The sequence below is a fragment of the Numida meleagris genome, chromosome 6, assembly GCF_002078875.1.
Source record: "Numida meleagris isolate 19003 breed g44 Domestic line chromosome 6, NumMel1.0, whole genome shotgun sequence".
Taxonomy (NCBI): Eukaryota; Metazoa; Chordata; class Aves; order Galliformes; family Numididae; genus Numida; species Numida meleagris.
In genome coordinates this window covers 39,192,334-39,214,673 of record NC_034414.1, presented here as the reverse complement: position 1 = coordinate 39,214,673, position 22,340 = coordinate 39,192,334, and the positions used below count along the sequence as shown (strand labels likewise).

Below are 22,340 nucleotides of genomic sequence, written 5' to 3'. Positions count from 1 at the left end.
CGGCCCCGCGCCCCCCGGCCCCATGACCCGGCCGGGCCGGGACTACCTGGTGGAGGCGGCGCGGCAGCTGCGGCTGGCGCTGGAGCGGGACGTCAGCGAGGACTACGAGGAGGCCTTCAACCACTACCAGAACGGCGTGGACGTGCTGCTGCGCGGCGTGCAGGGTGCGGGGCGCGGAGGGGGGAGGCGCGGGGTCCGGCGGGTCCGGGCACCGCCGCCGCCCCCTCACGCCGCCCTCCTCCCGCAGTGGAGCCCAACCGGGAGCGGCGCGAGGCCGTGAAGCGGAAAATCACGCAGTACCTGCGGCGCGCCGAGGAGATCTTCACCTGCCACCTGCAGCGGGCGCTGGGAGACGGCAGCCCCGGCGGCACGGTGAGCCCCGAACGGGGTTGACGCCCTCGTCCCCGTCCGGCTGATGCTCGCTGCGCGGTGGGGGTCCCTCACCCCCGCTGTCCTCTCCCGCAGGGATACAGCAGCCTCCGCCTGCGGCCCGTCAGGACGCTGCGCTCGGCGGTGGACAACCTGCGGCGGTGCCGGGTGCTGGCGCTGATCGATAAGGTGCGGCCGGAGCGCGAGCGGGGGTAGGGGGGCCCGGCTCGCCCAGGTGGCGCTGATCGGTGCCGTGCGCCGCCCGCAGGTGCAGGTGGTGCAGGACCCGGCCACCGGCGGGACCTTCGTCCTGAAGGTACGTAACGGTTCCGTGTGTCGTCTGCCTCCGTCCCGTGGTGGCCCGGGGGCGGGGTCCTGCGGCACGTAGGGCCGAGTGGTCGATGCTCCTTAGCTCCTTCGTCGTGCAGCTCAGCAAAGAGCTGCTCGAGGAGCTTCCTCTAGAGCCTCCCTGATCTGCAATTGTCCGCGCACCCCTCTCGGTCACCTCCTGTGAGCAAGAAGGAGGAGGTTCTCATCAATGGGTTTGCTTCTCTGCTGGGCCTCAGCCCTGTGATGGCGGCCCAGGCCTCACCCCACATTCAGAGTCAGCCCTGACAGCAGTGGTGGGTCACGTGCACGGTGTGCTCAGCACAGGCGGTGGGCGCTTCCACCATCCTTAGAAAACAGTAGTCCCCTAAAAATTAAGGACTGCAGCGTGCTGCTGCAGTCCTCTTAGCTGGCTCCTGCCTTGCCAGAGCCCGGGAAGCTCACCCCCCTTCCACTCTGTAACCTCCGCTGACCTGTACTGTACCTCCTCAGAGCCTCCCCAAGTCCTTCGTGGAGACCCGCGAGCGCCAGACCATCATCCCGCATGGCGTCCCCTTCATGGTGAAGCTGCTGTGCTACTACACGAGTGAGGACTCCATCTTCCTGCACCTGGAGCACGTGAAGGGTGAGTGCACCACTGCCTGCTGCTCCTTCCCTGGCCTTAATGCATCAGCCGTGTCTCTGCTGGTGGGTTAGGACTGCTTTGTGTGCTGGCACAGCCCTTCTCAGAAGGACATTTGGTTAGAAATGAAGAGGCTACGCAATGGGTTCTGAGATCAGACCAAAGAGAGGGGATGGCAGGTGGGGAGACGATAGGCAGGGAGCATGGAGCGGTACCTGTCGTGCTTTGTGCCCCATCACTTCTTACTCTATACTTTCCAGGGGAGACATTGTGGTCCCACCTGCGCGCCAAGTACCGCACTCAGCAGGGCCCTTCCCCTGGCTCCGGCTCCCTGTGTACCACAGCCCCCCAAGCCCTGCGGAGCCATGTGGGAGAGAACAGCGAGGACAGCACCCAAGGGAACAGCCAGGGCTCCGCTGACCAAGCTGCTTCCGCTCCCGGCCCCAGCCACTGTGAGCAGAATCTGGTCTTCCACACCTGGAACTCTGTGACCGCTGGCGAGGCCAAAGGCTGCATGTTGCCGAGAGCAGTCCCCCACCATGAGCCCAGGGCCCTCAGTGGCCAGACTGCCAGTCTGACCCGTGGTCGTGCTCCAGCCCCATCGGGACTCCGCAGGGCTCCCGCCTCCTGGGAGCATGGCCGCATGGCTTGGGCTGTGAAGGAGGAGCAGGTGCAGTTGTGGGCAGCAGAAATCCTCTTGGCCTTAGAGGGGCTTCACCAGCAGGGCGTGTTGTGCCGGGACCTCAATCCCAGGAACCTGCTGCTGGATACAGCTGGTAGGTGGAGGCTGGCTGCTGGGCTGGCAGATGGCTGCTCACACCATTGCCAGGAGTCTTGGGCTTCCTGAGCCTGCAGTGGTACAGGGTGGGAAGCTGGGGAGGTTTGGCTGTGTCTGAGCCTGAAAGTGGGACCTGAGATTTCCAAGGGGTTATTAGAGGTTATGCCTCTGGAGGGAGCACGGCTGCAGGAATGTGCTGCTTCTGCTCCTGTGTGGACCTTTCTGCCTGGGAAATCCTGGCACAGGGAAGCTGGGAGCAGCTGAGCTGCATTTGAGGTTGGTGGAACTGCCCTTTTACCCAGTGTGTACTTGTGACCCTGGGGTCTCCTGGAGCCTGCCCATTGCTTCAAGCCATAGGTACCTCCCTGGGCAGCTGGAAAAGTTTGAGGCAAGCTGAAGAGCCACAAAAGGCTTAGGAACAAAAATCAGAATTTTGGAAGGGGAAAGCCAGCCTTCCTCCTCTGCTGTGCTCCTCACTACCGCCTGCACCAAGGTCCATGGACTGGCCCCCATATAAGCAGCCTGCTCTCAGCAGGGGATGCTCAGTGCCCCTGCACTCAGGGCACAGCAGAGGCCATGTGTCCCAGCTGTCCCCAGTAAGGGCTCATAGCCAGCTGAGTGGTAGGGCCTTGGCTTTGTGCTCTGCCAGTTTTGTCCTAACCTCTTTGGTGCTGGCCTTCAGGTCATGTCCGTCTCACCTTCTTTGGCCAGTGGACAGAGGTAGAGCCACAGTGTTGCAGCCAAGCACTGGAGCAGCTGTACAGTGCCCCAGGTAAGGCTCATGTCCTCTGCCTATGCCACTGCACTGGCATGCAGCAGGCCAGCCATGTAACAGCCTCAGGGCTGGTGCCTAGGCCCAGGCTCCCTGCTGCCAGCCCAAATCCCTCTCTGGCTCTTTCTGCAGAAGTGGGGGGCATCACAGAACCAACTGAAGCAGCTGACTGCTGGAGCTTTGGGTCACTGCTGTACGAGCTGCTGACTGGAGTGGTAAGAAGTAGAGTGGCTGTGTAGCACCGGGATGGGGGCACAGAGGGGACACCACAGTGCAAGAACTCCTGTCCATGGAGGGGCTGCATTCCGGCACTGGCCCCAAGCCAAAGTGCTCCAGGAGTGCGATTCCTAGTGCCCTGCAAGCCAAGAGCCTTGGATTTTAACCTGCCACGTTAGGATGGGGCTGGGTGGTACTGAAGTCCCAGCAGGGTGTTACTGCTCTGCTCGGTACCACTGCTCACCATCACCCTCTGCCTCCTGCAGCCACTGTCCCAAAGCCACCCAACAGGGATCTACCCTCACACCCAGCTGCTTCTGCCTGAGGGTCTCAGCCTGGCAGCCACATCACTACTCACTCAGGTAAGAACTTGGGAGCATGAGGGGGGACCAGGATGGAGGCTGGCCCAAGACAAGACTAGGCAGCTTTCCCAGTGCTCCCGTCTTTCCCAGCTTCTGCACCATGTTTCCCTGCAGCTCCTGCAGCACAACCCCAAACAGCGTTTGGGTGCAGGAGGAGGTGGAATCGCCAAGCTCAAGTCCCACTCTTTCTTCAGCACTGTCCCCTGGAGCAAGCTGGTGGGCTAAGCAGGGGAGAGCTCGAGGGGCTGTGTCCCACCCAAAGCCTGTGAACCCACTTGGTGCCTCTGCCTGCAGTGGGGGGAGGTCTCCTTGCAGAGGGGGAGGGCACACATGAGGTTTTGCAGCCTCAAATGTTCTTTTGTTGCTGCCTATGCTTGCTCATGTCTTCGAGGGGAGGCGGAGGGTCCTCTCATTAGGACCCGCTGGTGGGATGGGAACCTGTGCCCTGAACCTCCTCTGTACCACCCTTACCAGCCCCTGGGGAGAGGCCATGGTCCACTGCTTAGCACAGTGCTGTGGGGTCTCCTCCCTCTGGTTTTAACTCTGCTGCTACTGCAGTTGCTGTCCCCCATTATTTCTTGTGGCTTCCAAGTGTGTCTCCCCAGGGCTCTGCTGGCTGGTGCCCGAGTCTGTGCTCTATGCCATTCACCAGCTGCATGTGTGTGACAATGCCTGCTGCAGGCTAGGGGTGGGATGGAGCCCCTGGCTCTTCTACTTCCAGCCCTGTGAAAAGAATAAACCACGTGTCTGCTTGCAGAAGTGTCCTTCTGTTTCTGAGTCAGCGCTCAACCCAAGCTGTTCTATGATTTTATGATGACTGATGAGAATTAGCATAGCTTGATTTGTTGCACATCAAACTAGCTCTAGGCTGAAGGAGTATCTAGCATCATCAGTACTGTATTTCTGGTCGTCCTCTCCCAGTAACCTCCCATTGCCCATGCTTCCCCAGTACTAATGAGCTCCTGGCAGCAGTGAAACACTCCTGCGGCTGCTGGTTCCAATGCCAGCTGCCACCAGCTGCAACACCCAGGTCCTCGCCCAGCCCCTCACCTTGGCTCCTGGTGCGTAGCAGCGAGGCTCAGCCAGCAGAGGGAAGCAGAATCCGGGAGAAGCTGAGCTCCTGCTGCAGCGACATAGCCGGAGTGCTGCGATGCAGCGGGCTTCAGCGGGACCGACCCCACAGCCTGGCACCTATGCCCAGCACCCTCACTACGCAGCACCCTTGCTGTCACCCAGCAGGGTCACAGAAGACGAAGCTTCAAGCATAGCAGCTGCTTGAGCTTCCTACAACAAGCTGCAGCTAGGCAGACTAAATCAACCAGGTTGCCTTGCTGGGTCGGTGTAAGAGCCAGTGTGGTTCAAAGGCCTCGCTTATTGCAGCTCCAGACAGAATACAGGCATTGCTCCCAAACCTCACGTACGCAGGTATGGAGGGCCTGCTGTATTCTAAAGGCGCATGGGTGCTTGGTATCAGCAGCATTTTTAAAATCAGAATCTTCTCTTTCACTCAATTTATTTTTGCAACAGCAGCTGGACACACTGCTCTTCTCATACCATAAGGTTTGGGTTTTTTCCCCCCTTCTCTCCCCTCCTAACCTCCTATCTCAGTCAGACACAAAGGAAAGCTGATGCCACACATCTATTTCTCCTTAGCTGCCAGGAAATACTAGAAAGTTCTCTCATAAGCATCACAGCTGTGAGTGCAGTAGTTCTTAGAAGACGCTGCTTTACTCATAGCTGGGAAGGGCAAACCATTCTATGAAGCTTATGTCAGAGATGGGAAAACCCTACCACAATCCAGGAATGGTTTCTTAATATTCCAGTAGGGACAGCTCCTTGGAGAAGTGCTCTCAGTGCCCCTGAAGAGAGACAGCTTTCGCTTTGCACTTCTTGCCTCCCACCTCTCTCTGCAACACTTACTTAATATTCTTTTTCTCTTTCACAATTTACAACCCCTGTTGTTTCAGGGAAAAACTGACCTGGCTCCAGAGCCATACTTTGAGAGCATGTCCCAGTTCTCCCTCTTGGCAATCACACCACATAGAAAATGCTGGGATTTCTTTGCCGTCGATAAGACTTCTGCTGTTAGATCAGGAAAAGGATGCTTTCCAGCCCCAGAACCTCATATTTTCTGTTAAGAGCCAATTCTGTGCCAGAGGATTTGAGAACAGGAGAATTCAGAGCCAGAGAAACCTCCATTTACTATCACTAGGGAAAGACCCAGCTCCAGTTCCCTTTCTCTCATCCTCAGATAACAGGCTGCTCATGTTGTGCCACAGAGGCTGCTGATGCCCACAGCCCTGCTCAGGAGCTGCCTCCCCAAACACAGCCCACCTTGCAGTTGTTGCCCAGTTTTATTTCATTTAAAATCCGCTGTGTTAAATATTTTAGTTACAAGTTCTGTGTAGAGGGTAAGAGTAATAGACTCTGCAGGCACTAGCAACCCCCTCACTCCCCAATACATGTGTGCGCTATCAGATTAAGGACTGTCCCCCCTCCCCCCAACACCAGCAGCCTTGGGCTGGGATGTACATTACATTTGCAGACCAGCCCCACCCCCCCCCCTCTGCTGGTAGCAGGCCAAGCCCTCACACGCAGACCCACCCATCAGTATGCTGTGATTCAAGGACAGCTGCTTGGGACTGTTTCTTAGCCTAGTGCTGGGCATGTCATGGTGAAAGGGTGGCCTCCCATCCCCAGGAACAGTGCTACCTCCACAGAGGTTGTGAGCTCTGCCCACCTGGCCAGGAACATTCATGACTCAGTGGCCAGGATAGAGAGAGACAAATGATCTCCAAGGGAAAGCAGGGCAGATGCAACCACTGCGTTCCAGTTTGTGGAGGGAGTGTAATTAGGGCACCGCCAGGGGCATGACACCTACCTCAGCCCTGCTCTGATCAAAAACTGCTGCAATTGGCCTGGGGGAACCCAGGCTGCCCTTGCAAGACAGATGAATGTGATTATTTTCAAGCAAAACGGGGACAGAACAGTAGCCTTTCCTCTCCCTCCCCTCCCAGCACCTCAGTGCTAGGAAATAAAGCTGAACCCACCTTGGAGTGGCAGGAAAGGGTACCCTAGCACAGCAGCAGCAAGCATTTTCCAGTGGTATTGTACAAGCTAGAGGTGAGAGTTTGGTGCCGTGAGGGAGAGGATGCCACACAGATGGCTCCAGAAAGGCAGTGCCGTTCAGTGGTTGGCCCACTGCATGGCGATCCTAGTGAGAGACTGAACCATCCATTAAACAGAACAGGAAAGGAGGTAGGAGCTACCCTCCCAATTCCCTCTGGGACGTCTCTGATCTCAGGGGAGAGGGAGGGAGACTGGAATGACCCCAGCCAGTTCCTGAATGCCCTGCGTTGCGCCCCTGCTGGTGCTGCGTCTCTGCCCTGGGTGGGTTGTGTGGGGGTGTGGCTGCTCTACAGGTCGAGGAGCAGCACGCGGGGATCCTCCACCGCTGCCTTGATCTTGCGCAGGAAAGTCACTGCCTCTCTGCCGTCAATCAGCCGGTGATCGTAGGTCAGTGCCACGTACATCATGGGCCGGACCTCGATCTGAAGGGAAAGAACAAGATGGGTATTAGTGTGCTCAGCCCTACTGCCTGTATGATACCCTCCTCTCAATCTAGGGAAGACCTGGCTTTCTCCTATCCTGAATCGGGGCGTGGACCACCACATGGCAGAATTCACACCCACTCATTCACCCAGGCACCAGTACTTGATTGGTCTGCACTGCACAACACTTGGTCCCTCTCTGGAGCTGTTCTTTATCACAGACACTACAGACCCCTCCTCCTCTCCACAGCAAAGCAGGTTATTCAGCTGTCCCCCTTACGGATAGGGCAAGGCCCTCTGCACATCTCAGACAAGTACCAGTGCCAGCAAAGTTGCCCCTTGTCTTTTAGCCTCTGTTCCTCCTTCACAGTAAAGCCTTTCAGAAGGCGACATCGTGCCCCTAGAAAAAGCATACTGGGCATGATCCTCATCCCACAGAGCCCTCGTCTCTACTCACTGAAACCTCCTGTGCAGCTCCACCTACCTTGCCTCCCACAGCCACAGGCCTGTCAAAGATGGCATGCATGCCTAAGATAGCAGACTGCGGTGGGTTGATGATAGGTGTCCCAAAGAGTGACCCAAAAACCCCTCCATTGCTGATTGTGAAAGTGCCGCCATCCATGTCTTCAATAGCCAGTTCATTCTTCCGTGCCTAGAAGAAAGGTAAAGCCTCAGAAAGCCACTCAGACAACAAAAGGCAAAGGACAAGGGTTGGAATGTTCACCCTCTCCTGGAATAAATGCTGATGGCCAGAGCTTCACTTATTGATTTGTTCAACTGAAAACCAGCACTGATTACTTGAAAACACATTCTGTTTTCAGACTTGAATATTTGCTGTCTTTGGGGAAGGATTTTCTTGCCTTCGATTCCAACTCCTGCTTGTGCAGGAAACAGATAAGAGGGACTTCTTATCCCAAGGCAGTTCAGCCTTGGCCTCCAAAAGGAATGGTGAAGACACACTATATCACTAATACACAGTGGGAAGTCTTCTGGAAGGGCAACAGGAAGATAGATCTGTCCTGTAAGGCACAGGCACAGCTACAGCTGTAACTGGATCGTCCCCTACAACATAACTCAGTGTGTCAGAGGTCAAAGATGATGCCGCAAAGGGACCAAATCAACTCATGCCTATCCAGCACCCTCCCAATCTTTTTCAAAAACACCTCCAGCTTTTCTCACCTTTTCCCCCAGCTCATAGATAGCTCGCTCTATGTCAGCGAAGTTCATATTTTCTACATTCCTAATGACTGGGACCACAAGACCCTAGGGAGAAGCAAAGTGCACAGTCAGCAAATTCACAGCAGTGACGAACACATAACTGTTATTGGGCAGGAGCCTGGCCCCAGCCCAGCACCACTCCTGCCTCCTGCTCAGCCCGCAGCAGGTGGTTGGCACAGCAGGCTCATACTCTGCCAGCCTGCCAAGAAACCTGGCACGGCACCCACAAAGGCCCTGTACAGTGAATGAAACATTGTCTTGCCTATAAACCCATCACGTAAAATCAGCCAGGACCGTTGGTATCCCCAGGCCACATCCACAACAGCAAGTGAGGCACTGGACAGCTGTCATCTCTTTCTCTGTGAGAAGAACAGAGTCCCTTCATGTGGGAGCTCCCCTAGACTTTGAGAGCAATGCCAGAATTTCAGTCCTGGTCAAACCTCTGTCTTACAATGGAAAGAACTAATTCAGCACATGTTTCCATCCCATGCTCTCCCTTACGCAGGAACATCTCTTTTGAGCAGGAATATGATTTACAGAAATGGTGGGACAAAACAGCAGAGTTAGTCAGAACATACAAAGCTTCTATTGTCTATACCATATTCTCACAAGTGCAAGAAAAACAGGTTTCCCTAACACGGCCCTACTCAGCCACCACCAAGATCTTTACTGACCTTGTTACTACATGTCTTAAAACAGTGGCAAAATATTCTTTGTCCTTAACCTTCTCCAAAAACCCACCTCAGCAGTCCACAATACATCTGATGTCTCATCTAGACAAGCAGTCCCATCAGTAAGTTTCTGCTGCAAGCTGTGTTGGCTCAAAGCACATAACCATCCCAGACACTGGCTACAGGGATCATGTCCAAAGCACCCAAGGTACCTACCCGGGGAGTTGCTACAGCTACACTGATGTCCACATAGTCCCTGTACACAATCTCTTTGGTCGTATCATCAATTACTAAAAGAAAAAAAAAGAAAAAAAGCCATGTTATACATGCAGATCATGTATAGAAAGATCGAAAGCTTAACAGGCCAGAAATAGCCATAAATTGTAACAACTTGCTCATCTATAGAAAGCGAGTCCTCGCTGCTTCTGTGGGAGAAGTATCAGGATATACAGAAAGGAACCATAGTCCATATAGGTCAGTGCCACTCAGACATTGCCTTGATTATTCTCCTCTTCGAGGTTTGAGCAAACACCTCTGACACTCATCAGGAACTGCACTGCACCTACAGCAATTACACCAAGCAGCAGGCTCAGCTTTCTTGGGGCTAAGACATCTGGAACTCACATTCTCAGCCTCAGTCCTGGCAACCTCTTCCTAATAGGATGCTTGGCAACATGTACTCTACCTACATAAGTGGCATTAGCAATATCAGCTGCAGCCTGAAGGACTTTGTCCTCTCTTTCCCTTATATTTGACTTGCTTATCCATGCCAATAGCCCTGCCTTGGACTGGGCCACCTGCTTTTGCCCACTCTGCCACATTCACTGGTAAGATGTGCAACTCACCAGTGAGGGTCGGCGCTTACCTGCATTCACAACAGGCTGGTCCTGCAGAGCAAAAGCTGAAGCCTTCACAAAAGCTGACATGAAACCTAATTTTAGGTTGTGCTTTTTCAAGAAGGGATCCTTGTGTACAGCTCTCATCTCCCGGATGTTGCTGCAAAACATGTTGCAACAGTGGTCAGCAGGGAGTTCAAGAAAATGCCATTCCCTCACTCTGTAATAGATCCCAGTGCCATCCCAAGGACTTCAAACTTGCACTACCAACTGGCAAACTTCCAGCGTCCTGACAAATCTTTCAAATGGCATAGATGAAATGGGCTGATAGTTGCTCTAAAGCCCCTGCCAAAAGATCTAACAGGAACTGCTCCTGGACCCTAAGCTCAATAGGACAGGTTTACAAGGCTTGTACTGCAAGGCACAAAAGCAAGGTGTGGCACGGCATATTTCCTGCTTAGACCTGATAAAGCTGCAAATACTTCTGCTGAATCTCTGGAGCCACCACTGCTGACACCAAGTGTGGCACTGCAGAAAGTAAATCCAGATGCATCTGGGCTGACCCTGGAAGAATGAAAAAACAGGAAAAAATGCGAAGAGGAGAAAAGATGCAGGTAATGATAGAGGTAAAAGACTTCGACCATTGCACAAGCCCAGCGCCAGTCTCTGAACCCCACTCCAGCTTTGGGAATGATATGAATATGAAAGAATTCCTCCCTGATGCTATGATGCCAAGTGCCAGCTCTGCCACAGTCTTCAAGCAGGTAAGTCTCCCTGCTCATATTTATCAGAACTGAGAACATTTACAAAAAGTAAATGAGCTCTGCCTATTCTAGGCTAATCCAGATGCTGTGGAATTGCTTGGTGCATCTCTCCTGACGCCAGAAACCTTAAGTCTCTGAAGAGACGGTTTCAGCAAGGGGCAGGGGTCTCTGTGGTTTAGTGTTTGTTTTCCTGCATCTAACCTTGTTTAGGGCTAGGATTACTGCCCAAAGACATTAGTGCCTCCCAAGATACAAGGACTGCAGCAATGAGGACAAGTTTTGCTATGAAAGTGACTCATTATGGCTTACTCCTTTCAGATGCTGACCCCCGACGGGAAGCAGGAGGCCCCAGCTCAGACCCTCATGAGTCGTCAGCACAGCAATCAATCCAAACCAGATTACCAGATGCAATGAGAGCCCCAGGCCAGCGTAAAGCGACACCTCAATGAACCTCAGAGAGGAGATAACGCTGAAGCACTTCCCCTCCAATCAAGACTATTTTGCCAACCTTATTGTTCTGAGACACAAATATTTACATGTTTTGTCTTAAGGAGTGGAATAGGATTTCATGAGGCAATTTGATTTGGGCACAATTTCCCCCTAATGCACTGTAACATAAGCTGCCCACCCTCCAAAGCCATTAGAGTGCTCAGTCCATGCAAGCACTTGAGTAAGGAGACCCCCACCTGCCAAGAGGGGAGGGAGAAGGACCTTGGTCTGTGTCTGGAAAGCTGAACTGTCTGACAGGAAGGGCCACAGAGCTGTGCAATGCTCATCTGAGAAGCTGATGAGCTCTGGGGAACTACCACATGGGTGGCCAAATATGCCCACCTCCAAAAGCAGTAACCTGGCAGATGCTTTTGGCGTCTCCTAATAGCCACTGTCCAAGTGACAGCGCTCACTCCTGCTCATCTGTTCTACATCTACTAGGCCTCCACTAAGAACCACACAGATGAGGAACTGAGTTGCCCCTTTAACAAGCAATAGATGACTCCCAAGGAATGAAAGGCCATCAGGAAGCTATGCACCCCTCCTGCTGCAACAGCAGCATAGCTCTGATGAAAATGCACGGGTGGGGGAAACATCTAAGGAAGAGGTCCCAAAAGACACATTGTTAGTCTTTCCAAATGCAATCAGCAAGGTCTCCATTGCTATTTAAAGATGACTGCCTTCACGTATTTCTACCAGTAAAGGTTAAAAACAAAAGGTCTGCTCCTCACCTCATATCAATCTCATTGAAAGTGGTCAGCATGGCACAAGTATTCTGAGCCTCCTTCAGCCGCTGGGCGATACGCTGACGCATCCTATTCATTTTCACCTGAAAATGGGAGAGAAATAAGCAGAGGCTGCCTCAAGTTCATCCAAGAAGCAAAACACACAAGAAACAAAAAAGGCCCTTCTTGCTATCTGGTTGACCTGTAAAACAGCTAAGGTTTTCACCTCATGTCTCCTTGAGGAAGGAGCACGGCAGGCTGAGGAGCTGGTTGCACTACTGACCTAGCCAGCTTGACTAAGAGTCCTTTTGAAAAGCAAAACTGAAACACATCACAGTAGAACTGCTTCTGACCTGTGAGTTTCTCAGAAACATCAAGTACAGTTAAATTTCCAGCATGAGGCTAATATAGGAAGAGCAAAACAGCTGAGAAAGCAGACAGCTGAATCAAGTTTTCTTAAGAATGTACAAGGTAGCTGCAACACCCTTTGCTGAGGGCTTGTGCACAGACCAGACAGATCACACTGAGCTGTTTCTGCTCAGTCAGCGGAGCTGAGGACTAGACTCTCGCTTAGAAAAGGCCAAAGTAAGATCAGACCTGGCTCTCTCCATGCCACCTCCAAGCGGTACCTTCATGTAAAGCATTTCCCAATCTGTCATGGCCCTGACAAGCCGGGTGTGCACAGACAGATACAGATCCAATCAGCAAATTCACAGGTTATGCCAAAACAAGCCGTCACCCAGCAACAGAAGCACCAGCAAGGCCCCTATTCCCACAGCTTACCCTATGCTCTGATCTGGCACCTTTGCTGGGCACTGCCTCCCCAGGAGGGGCTGCCACTGGAGCTGCAGCCGGCTTCACTGCAGACACTGAGGGGTAAAGAAGATATCAGTCAAAAAGGAAAACCAGGGGCTGAGGGCAGTGCCCTGAGATAGAAGGCCAGTTTGAGCCACTTGTTTAAGGTGCCTAAGCAGCCTTGAATTGGGCTGAGCAGACTCCAGGCACATCTGAGTTCTCCAGCCACGTGTACACAGGGAGGCCTCCACTATATGTGCCAGTTTGTTGTTTTTAACCTTACCAACTCTCCCCAGGGCAAAGAGGCTTGAAAATAAGAGAAAGTGGCTCTTGACTCACCTGGTTTGCTGTCAATAGGCTGGGCTGACACAGGTGGCACTGGTGGCATTGTAGTGGGAATTGGTGCTGCAGCAGGAGGAGGAGGAGCTGCAGCTACAGGTTCCGGTGCTGCAGGAGGAGGAGGAGGGGCTGCTGCTGGTTTGGCCTTGGCAGGAGCAGCTGAAAGAAAAGAACAATTTTCATAAGAGCAACCACAGCTTCTACTGCCAGGGATCTGTAAGCCCAACCAACCTGACAGAAGTTCATCCTCTAGCAGACTGCCTTTATAATCTCTAAACTAAGAAAATGATAGAAGCCACCCCATGTGGATCCCATGGTGTTTTATCTCCTCAGCACCCTAGATCTCCTCTCTGTGCAGGACATGAGATGCTAAAGAGGGTGGAGAAAGGAGATACATCAGGGGAATTCTCAGATAATTGTAGCTTAGTACTACAGTCTCCTCCAGAATGAGTAAAAGGCAAGCTTCTCTCTCAGAAGGACTACAACTATGCTTTTTTCTTTTTCTTTTTTTAAGCCCCTCAGGACCCCTCCGAAATGCCTTGATTCCATCTTCAGAAAAAAACTGGTTGAAATGGGAAGGTCAGTGCAAGTTATACCCTGACTTACCTCCAGTTTTCCTGAGTTTGAACAGAGGTGTCCCCCCTTCCACTTTGCCACCATCAGGTACCAAAAGGGCTTCAATAACACCGGCTGCCGGGGCTGGAACTTGCACTGATGTCTGTAAAAAGGAAAGACTTTGAATTCCCCCAAAAACTGGATGAGGAATGAGTGTCCAAGCAAAGATGCTGATATGCACAGACACACATTGTAGTCTGGCACAGAGAGCAGCCCTGTCTTGCACCATTTCCACCAGTTTGCATGCCCTCCAGCGGGATTTTGCACCGACGCTTAGAAGTGTAGGAGATGCTGGCAGTAGATCATGCAATCTGATCTTCCTGCTTCAAGGTACAAAGCAGAACTGACCTACAGCCAGCATCTTCCTCACAGCAACACTGGAAACAGAACTTGGCAGAGAACTTTAGCACAAACTTCAAAGCTTAAGAGTATTTAAAGGGTGAGTAAGCTTAACGGCTACATTTAAAATAGCCTGAAGATACCAAATGGCTCTGCAGATTTCTCCTGTTTAAACACAAACAGGTTTCCAAGCTTAGAGCACCCTAACTGGAGGGAGCGAAATTGCATCTCCCACAAACATCAGCTCCACTGATGCTTAATCAAGTGTAAGAGGAAGGAAGAATTATCAAACAACTCTCACTTAAGGCACAGCCTGCTTTCATAGTAAATGAGAAAAGTTTGTCCCCGTGAAGTGAGCAGGAGAGACAGGCAGGGTGTGCAGGCTCAGCTGGAGAGGAGCCAATACAAGGTACTCACTAGAGAACCAGAAAAAGTTTTGGTCCAGAGAACTCCTACCTTGTCTGTTTCAATCTCACACACCACTTCATCTTCCGCCACTGTGTCTCCAACAGCTGAATGATAGATATGAAGACCACTGTGAGGAAGGAGGTGTGCTCCAGCCTCCCCTCTTAACCCACAGCAGTTTCCCACTAACCCAGAATTTCCTCACCCCCGTTTTCCACACGTTCTAAAGAAAAGTCTAACTCAAACAATCTACTGCACAGAGTCCAATTCCAATTTAAACATCTCTCTTCATCCAACATCACTCAGGACAGAGGAACTGAAGCAGTAATTGCAATCCTTACTCCTTAGAAGAACTGTAATTAACCTTAACTGCCTCGTTCGTCACAGACTGAAGAGAATAAAACAGACTGTCACCAAGTGAACTATAGTCCATCCCTGAGCTGTCCAGTGCAGAAGGAATGGTACTGAGAATTGAAGGGAAGGAGCAACTACTTACCTTTCTCCCACCTGACATCTCCTTCTGTGACTGACTCTGCAAAAGCTGGGGTGTTCACCGTAACCACGTCATCCCCTGTGAGAGAGACAGACAGACAGACTTGAACGCATTCAGAGCTCAAAACTTTTGGCATCTCTTCATTCTTGTCTCCAGGACTCTAGGAGAGTGAGTGGGTGAACACTCATCAAATGTTGGCCTCCTTGCTTCAGTATTAAGATTTGAACACGAGAGAAAATCCCACCTGACTGTAAGTCACAATGTGACAGAAATACCAGTCAAAATCTTTAGGGCTCAGTGCCCAACGAAGTGTGACAGCAGTGAGTTTAGTCCAAGGAAGGAAAAGGCAGCTTCAGCTGTTGTCAGAACAACAACAGGTAACACCAGAGTCACCCCACTGACTCCTGCATTTTTACTTACTATGTACTGCTGTGGTTCTGAAATAACGGACAGCGAAGACACTGGAGCTATTTACTCTGCAGAGAGAGAAAGATATGAACACAGAATAAAAAGTAAGTTCCTCTGGAGGCTGCCAGCACCAGTCTCAAGCTCAAAATTTACGTTTGCTTGTTTAATTAATCTGAAGGCTGCTCAGCTGTTCAAACGTATTTGTTCCAAGAGACTCTTGCTTACCCGTTCAAGGGGCAAAAATCCCACTAAGAAGCACGGAAACAATTCAGTAGCGCTCTCAGAAATTCAGTGAGAACTGACATTTACAGAATTTTAATTCACAGAGACATCCCAACAGATCTGCTGTGTTTTAAATACTGATAAAAGGTTGGCCTAGTCAGCCTACTGTACGCCTAGGATGTGATCACAGGAACCATTTTTTACCTCTAAAAAGTCTGGAAAAGAGAAAGCACCATAAAATGCCAAGGACAACACATCCAAAAGACAGCTGTTTCCCTCCACCATGTCTCTTCACAGGGAGCTGGCAATCATGTTCCCACAGATGTTTTTTGTACCTGTGGACACTGTATTTGGAAGCTTGAAGCACATGTGCTTCAGCATTTCCTCTAATACAGGCTGCTTGGTACAAGCAGACCAGTCTTTCAAGCTCTTATGGATACATTCTTAAGGTTAAAAAAAAAAAAAGTATCTGTGGAAATAATGAGACCATCTCAGTAATGCAGACCTTGTCATATGAACAAGAGCTCCCTGAACCACCCCACTTCTGCTACAGGAGACCACCTCTTCATGTGTCCAAAAGAAATCCTACTGGGAGGCTACCACAGAGCAAACAAGATTCACAGTCAGATAAACAAAGGGTAGAAATTGATTAATCACTGCTCTCCCTATTCCTGCCCCTGTCCTGCCTTGATATTTGGTTCCAGACAGACCTTATTTTCTTGAAACATGCCACTATTCCTGACCTGCAAAAACCAGAGGACCCAATTTTTTTCTAGGGCTAGCTCCACACTCCTATGAAATGTACAAAGATTTTCTGACAGCTGACTATACTCTGCCTTCCAGCTTCCAAATGTTATCAGGGTTAGAACCTCTACATATCACAGCTCTCCTATGGATACTTACACGAGCTTCCTGCTGTCGGTGTAGGCCAGTCCCTGGCTGCTAGCCACACCTGCGAATGAGAATGGTGTTAGCCACAGGAACATCACCCAGCCCTCAGGACTGCTCAAACCTCAGTTGCTGGTGAGCCAACACAAAGGGATTCCTAACAGGAGCAAGCAGCAGTCCCCTAAGAGGTGCTCTCCAGAACTCTCACAATTGCACCCTGCTTCAAAACTCAAAGTGGGGAAGATAGTTCCACAGCTTCTCAGGATTTCCTATGCCTCAGTGACCCCTTGCCACACTGCTCACATGCCCTGACACAGCAATTTTTATTACTTACTGAACTCCTGTCCTTTGCCTCTTTCAGGGCACTGGGCCTATTTCCAGACAGATCTTAAAGAGAATCAGCATAGCAATTGTAGGATGTAATTATCTCCATTACACAAGGCCAGAAAGAAGAAGCATTTCTCCACATGATCTTTAAAAAAGGTAATACGACATTGATACCATCCCTTATTGAACAGCTAATAACACTAGAACTCTACAGCCAGGAAAGATAAGTAAATTTAACTGATTTCTCAAAGCAGACTCAGAAGCAAGTTATGTAATCCCATACAAAGGTAGCACAGCTCTGAGAAAATGCAGTTTAAGCACCAGACGACTTCATGGTCATACACACTCTGACATTTCAGTTAACATTCACCCATCATTTTCAAAGCAGTTTACCAGGAAGCTGGTCTCTACAACAGCAAGTGTTTCAAGCAATACAAAGCTTGAAATACAGCACTGCTGCTGAGAAATCTTCACTGCAGGTGGATGGATTGGGTGGCATTTATACTAGGTAAGAGAGGCACTCACATGGGAACATTTCTTCATTGTATGATTGATAGAAATAACTCCCAATCAAACCTATTCTCAATTTCCAGAACCAGCTCTCTGCCTAGGTAGCTTGAAGTGAAATACAAAACACAAGACTTACCAGACAGGGAGCGTCTTGCCAGAGTACAGTTGCCCTGTCAGAGAGAAGAGGAAGTGTCAGTACTGCAAAAAGGCAGACCCATCCTGGGGGGGCTTTGGTTTTCCTAAGTGACCTGGACCAGAGATGGGCTCCACCACTCCCGCAGTCGCAGAACCTAGCACGTAGCGCCTATTTCTTGGTTGTTTAAGGCTATGAAGCCTTTGAACTCCAGAAGGTCAGAATTTCCCTCAACGACATAACTCCTGCCTTCAGTGAGCTGGGAACTCCACCTCCTGGTGACCTTTTGCTTCATACCCAGTAATCATTGACCACCCTTCACTGGCACCAAATCCGCAGATCTGGAGAACCTAAACATTCTTCACAATACCACTATACTCACGACTAAAATGCAACTGATGATGGCTTCAACAGCTCAAAGTCTCCTAATCCAGCAGCAAATGCAGAAGGTAAAAATTAGATGTCATTCAGAATTTCTGTTTCAGGATGGAAGTTTATGTAGAAACCCCAACTTCAGCATCACCAGAGCAAGAAAAATGGGATAGAGTTGATCTTAAATACCAAAATAACTTCTGGAGATATGTGTCACAGACAGCAGAAACATCAAGGACCAAATTGATATTTAATCCCACGTCTTATCAGCTACAGGACTGAGTGGTATAATACGCTAAAATACATTCACCAAATACTTCATATAATGAAAACTATTAACGGTTCTGAAATTGGCCCCTAGGCAGTTCAATTATCCAAACTCACAGATGGATTTGGCTTCCCAGATATTAATGTGCAGTCAACTCAATTATCTATGGGCACCTCAACACGGCTGCAAATCAGTGGTGCTGAGGATGCACAGCCCAGCTGCTGCGCCAGCCGGGATCCAGCAGAGCCCATCAGCTGCAGCACCACTCCATGCGGCACCCCACCTGGGGACCAACATCCTAGACACGAGATTCTGCAAGACCAGCAGGGCCTGTGGAGAAGGGAGAGCAAGGTGTAGCACCATCGTGAGTGCTACACAGCTTAATCTCAGCCCGGCACTGCTAGCATAGAGCTGGTTCACGCAAAGCCAGCCCTCAGCCTGGATCACTAAGACAAACCGCCCATTAGCTCCATCTGGTCGTGCACCTAAAGCACTACGATCCTCAGCACGCGTCAGTACCCGCATTGGTCAAACCTTCCCCAATTTCTGTAATGTCTCAGATAATATGAAGTTAATCACAAATAAAATATCAAGGAATATGAGCTCCTCTCTGTCCATTAATGTTTTCCTGGGTGCTCTATAAAGTTGTAAAGGTAATGTGAGCATCCCAGACAGTAACTCATTAAGAAAGAGTACAGACCCAGTGTAAGCTTACTATAAGGCTAAAAAAAAAAAAAAGTTTAAAAGGTCTGTGCTAAAGCAAACGGCCGTGAGAAAGCACATCTGCAGCTCTCTTCCAGGAGAAGTGCCAAGTCTGCGTGCTACAACTGCCGCAAAATACAGAAAGAACTGGCATCGCTTTGCCCTTGTCTCCGAGGCGAGAAGCGAGAGAAGAGCTCTAACCGTCTGAGAAGCTGTAATGAAAGACTTTGAGACTTTCTCTGTGTTGTGCTTTTTGTGCTCTGCAGAACTGCTGTGCGCCTACCCCTAACCACAGTGTGCCAGCACATGCAGCTCTGAGAGACAGCCAGTGGGCTTGTTTCCCGATCCCTTTTTCCCCAAAGGAATCGCTGTGATTGTACCTGTTCCTGACATCACCTGGCTATGTGTGCCATGTGTCAGATCTTTGGTAAAGCAGGAAAAAAGTAGGTTTCACATGGACTGCTACCACCAGCCGGTCAGTATAAAGAAGCAGCGTTCACTTGGAGAAACAAGTCTTGTTCTAATTTGCTAGTGACTCACACACCAAGTGATTAACACTTTCCCCTAGTTACACATGACTTCTCAGAACTGTTTGTCAAAGTGACCCCAGCACGTGGGATCTCAGGCCACACCTTAAGAGCTGTCACCTTCCAGCAGGTCACCACACACAGAAATTAACTACGGTGTATGTCTGTTAAGGCAACAGCCTGCGTGCCCGCAAACCTCTTCTGCAGCGATGGAAACAGGGAGCAGTTCAGGGTAGGACCCTACCTCAACAGCAGCACACAGCCCATTGCACAGAGCCACAATGGGAGCCTAGTGCAGGGCAGCTTTGACAGCAGTAATCATATTGCCAGCCCCGGCTTCTCCTAAGCAATGTAGCTGCTGCTTTATAGCTATGATGGACGCAAAGCACCACCGTACACAGAAAACCCACCATGTGTCTTTAACACAATTATATATAGCACAGCAAGACAGATGCAAAGATAGGAGGGAGATAACAATTCATACTGGGTACTGGATACAGTTACTAAGACAACAGGCTGACAGCTCCTCCAGCATGTGGAGGGGATCAGCGAGGGAGGAAGTTCTTTATCAACTCTTCCCCAGAGAAACACGAGAACTTCACATCCAAAGCACAGATGATGGCTCTCCATCACATCATCCCTCTTCAGAACCTCTCACTCCTCTTGGGGCTGCCTTGGGTCACCCTTCAGCTGCTGCATCCAACTTGCTTGGGCAGGAACCTCAGAGGCACCTGCATAATTCTTGATGTGTGAACCCAGACCCTCCCTTCTTCTTCCCAAGCATTAAACCCAGCTGTCCCTTCCCTCCGCGTGCTGTTTCCTCCTGACTTCACTGTTCTCCCATTCAGCAGGACACTTCTGAATTTTGTCCACGTCCGTTGTTTTCACTTCTCCCAGCAGAGGCCTGTCACGCTCTAGCATTCCTTTCTACAGTTTCCCCAAACCTCGTGTTATCCCCACATCAGCACTAACTTCCCACATCCCTACTCCATCAAACATCAAGCTGCCACCACCTCCTTCACCTCTCAGCTTACTGCTTTTCCACCACCTCGAGCAGGTAAACCACAACTCACCGCCCACCTGCTGTTTAGCTGTGGCCTCACTCTTTGCAAACTGGTTTTGAAAAGGTTTGAATTCTCCATCTGCCTCTCCTCCCTGTTCTGCATAATTACACAGCACCAAAAGAGCTGATAAAAGTAACTATTGTTAAAATGCCACTTAAACAAGCACTGTAACCAACGTGCAACCACGCATACATGTACACCGTTACAAACATAACCATACACATGTAGTGACAAACTGTTTATAGTGCACTGTACACACGTGTGCGCGTGTACCTGTGTGCATAACGCCGGGCACGCTAACAGCCCATCTGCAATTCCTGCACCAAAGCGGCCGCCAAAAGGGAACAGCCGAGTGGAGCGGCCGAGCCGAGGGCTCCCTCCCAGTCACGGCGCCTTCATCACCGCGGACAGCCCGTCCCGCTCCCGCCCGCCCGGGACTCTACACCGGGGCCGCGTCACCGGCAGTGCCCCCGCCCCGGAGCGGCGGCGGCGGGGCCGAGCCGGGCGCGTCCCGGTGCCCTTGGCGCCGCCGAGCCCGCTCGCCCAAGCGCCGCGGCCGCCCGCCCCTCGCCCTCCCCGCGAGCGGGCCACGCTGGGCTGTACCTGCCGGAGGGTGCGCACCGAGCGGCCCAGCGCCCGGCCCAGGCAGCGCGACCGCCACAACAGCAGCATCGCGGCGGCGGCGGCGGCGGCGGGAGGAGCCGGAGGGCGGACACCGGAAGCAGGCCCGGCGCGAGCCGGAAGTGCGCAGGGCCGCACCAAGCGCACTGGCGGGGAGAGCGGGGTAGGGAGGCGCAGCATGGCGGGCAGCGGGGAGGGCCGGGGGGTGGAGGAAGTCGCTGCTATCTCACAGGACGGCTGTCGAGCCCCGCCTAAGAGGTTTGCCGCTGCCTGGGGCGGGCGGGCGTCCGGCTTTGACCTGTGGCTGGGCTGCCAGCGCTGGTGCTCACCTGGGTCTGCACAGGCCCAGTTCCTGTCTGTTGGTGGAACCCGGGTGTGGCTTGCTGCAGGGAAGCCGTTGTGGTGGTCTTGCTGCTCACCTTGGCGCGACCTAGCGTCAGGCTCGCTTAGGACGGAGCTGCTGTAAACGTCAGCTAGATTAAAAATGGACAAGGAGGTCACCTCACAGCTGCAGGGAAATAAGTCTGGGGAAAAACAAAACAAAATAACAAACCACACACAGAAACAAGCAAATAAAAGCAGGCAAAAAGATATAAGTAGGCTTCATCAGAAAGGAACATAGCAAGTCACAGAGAATCTAGAGTGACCTGACATGATGCAATGAAGACAGGACCAGGCTCTTTCAGCGGTGCCCAGTCCCCCTCCTAAGATACAGTCCATGTTTTGAAAATGCCTGAGAGTGGCCTCGTTACCTTCTATTTTCTGCCTACTTCCAGGCAAGGAATGGTTGTTGAAACAAAACGCAAAGAACTTACTGCAGGCTCTGAGAAGTAGCCTGGGAAAGTCAGGACTCTGTCTGGTAATCAACATCTCTCAAGATTACACACACATCCTTAATTTAGCTGTTGGTTAATAATACATCAATGGCAAACTGCAATCTTCAGAATTGTCTCCTAATATAAATTTGCATTGAATATCCTTGGTATGATTTTCAAAAAAAGGTTGAAGAAAAATCAATAGGGTGTTGTCTCTGAGGCTTCAAAGACGTACTGACTGCTTTAAAATAAAGCAGCTGTGCTAGAAAGGCTCTCTGCCAGGGGTTTCTCTGCGGTTTGTCTATAGAGGGCAGAGACCCTCGAGCAGGACTGCCCAGTGTCGATTGCTTTTAACCACAGCCACTTACCTACCAAATTAATAAAACAAGCATCACAGTGTTTATTAAGTACATGGAGGCAAGGTAGATGGTGACCCGGCAATGGCAGAGGCAGTTTGGTTTTGTCTAGCTCCAGGTGTTCCATCCACTCTTGGCCTCCTGCACCAAATGTCAGGCAGCTCAGTCCTGGAGCAGAGGTTGGGACATGATGTGGTAGGAATATCTCTAGAGCACCCTACAGTCAGCAAGGTAGAGACTTTGCACTGCATCTCTGAACATCCTGAGTTAGAAGGGACCCACAAGGATCATTGAGTCCAACTCCTAGCTCCATACAGGGCCACCCAAATTTCAAACTCTGTGTTTGAGAGCATTGTCCAAGTGCTCTTTGAACTCCATCAGCTTGGAGCCATGACCACAGCCCTGGGGAGCCTGTTCTATGCCCAACCACCCTCTGGTGAA

At 51.2% G+C, this 22,340-nt stretch overlaps 2 protein-coding genes across 4 annotated transcripts; one reads left to right on the top strand and one right to left on the bottom strand.

Moving 5' to 3' along the window:
• RPS6KL1 (ribosomal protein S6 kinase like 1) lies at nucleotides 1-4,202 on the top strand. 2 transcript variants are annotated; one of them, XM_021402096.1, is made up of 10 exons: nucleotides 1-164; nucleotides 248-372; nucleotides 466-558; nucleotides 638-685; nucleotides 1,189-1,321; nucleotides 1,579-2,094; nucleotides 2,779-2,868; nucleotides 3,001-3,083; nucleotides 3,351-3,446; nucleotides 3,561-4,202. In XM_021402096.1, exons 1-10 carry the CDS (start codon nucleotides 23-25, stop codon nucleotides 3,669-3,671), a joined length of 1,437 nt encoding a protein of 478 aa, XP_021257771.1. In that variant the 5' UTR covers nucleotides 1-22; the 3' UTR covers nucleotides 3,672-4,202. The 2 variants fall into 2 exon arrangements, with proteins under 2 accessions (XP_021257771.1, XP_021257770.1); XM_021402095.1 differs by having other exon boundaries at nucleotides 3,537-4,202.
• On the bottom strand, nucleotides 5,782-20,923 carry DLST (dihydrolipoamide S-succinyltransferase). 2 transcript variants are annotated; one of them, XM_021402093.1, is made up of 15 exons: nucleotides 20,711-20,923; nucleotides 17,178-17,211; nucleotides 16,220-16,268; nucleotides 15,107-15,162; nucleotides 14,690-14,764; nucleotides 14,245-14,300; nucleotides 13,441-13,552; nucleotides 12,835-12,993; nucleotides 12,484-12,569; nucleotides 11,707-11,804; nucleotides 9,752-9,882; nucleotides 9,103-9,176; nucleotides 8,177-8,260; nucleotides 7,482-7,649; nucleotides 5,782-6,997 (listed from the first exon to the last, which is right to left on the bottom strand). In XM_021402093.1, the coding sequence occupies exons 1-15, from the start codon at nucleotides 20,906-20,908 to the stop codon at nucleotides 6,863-6,865; spliced, it is 1,515 nt and encodes a 504-aa protein (XP_021257768.1). In that variant the 5' UTR covers nucleotides 20,909-20,923; the 3' UTR covers nucleotides 5,782-6,862. The 2 variants fall into 2 exon arrangements, with proteins under 2 accessions (XP_021257768.1, XP_021257769.1); XM_021402094.1 differs by having other exon boundaries at nucleotides 20,729-20,923.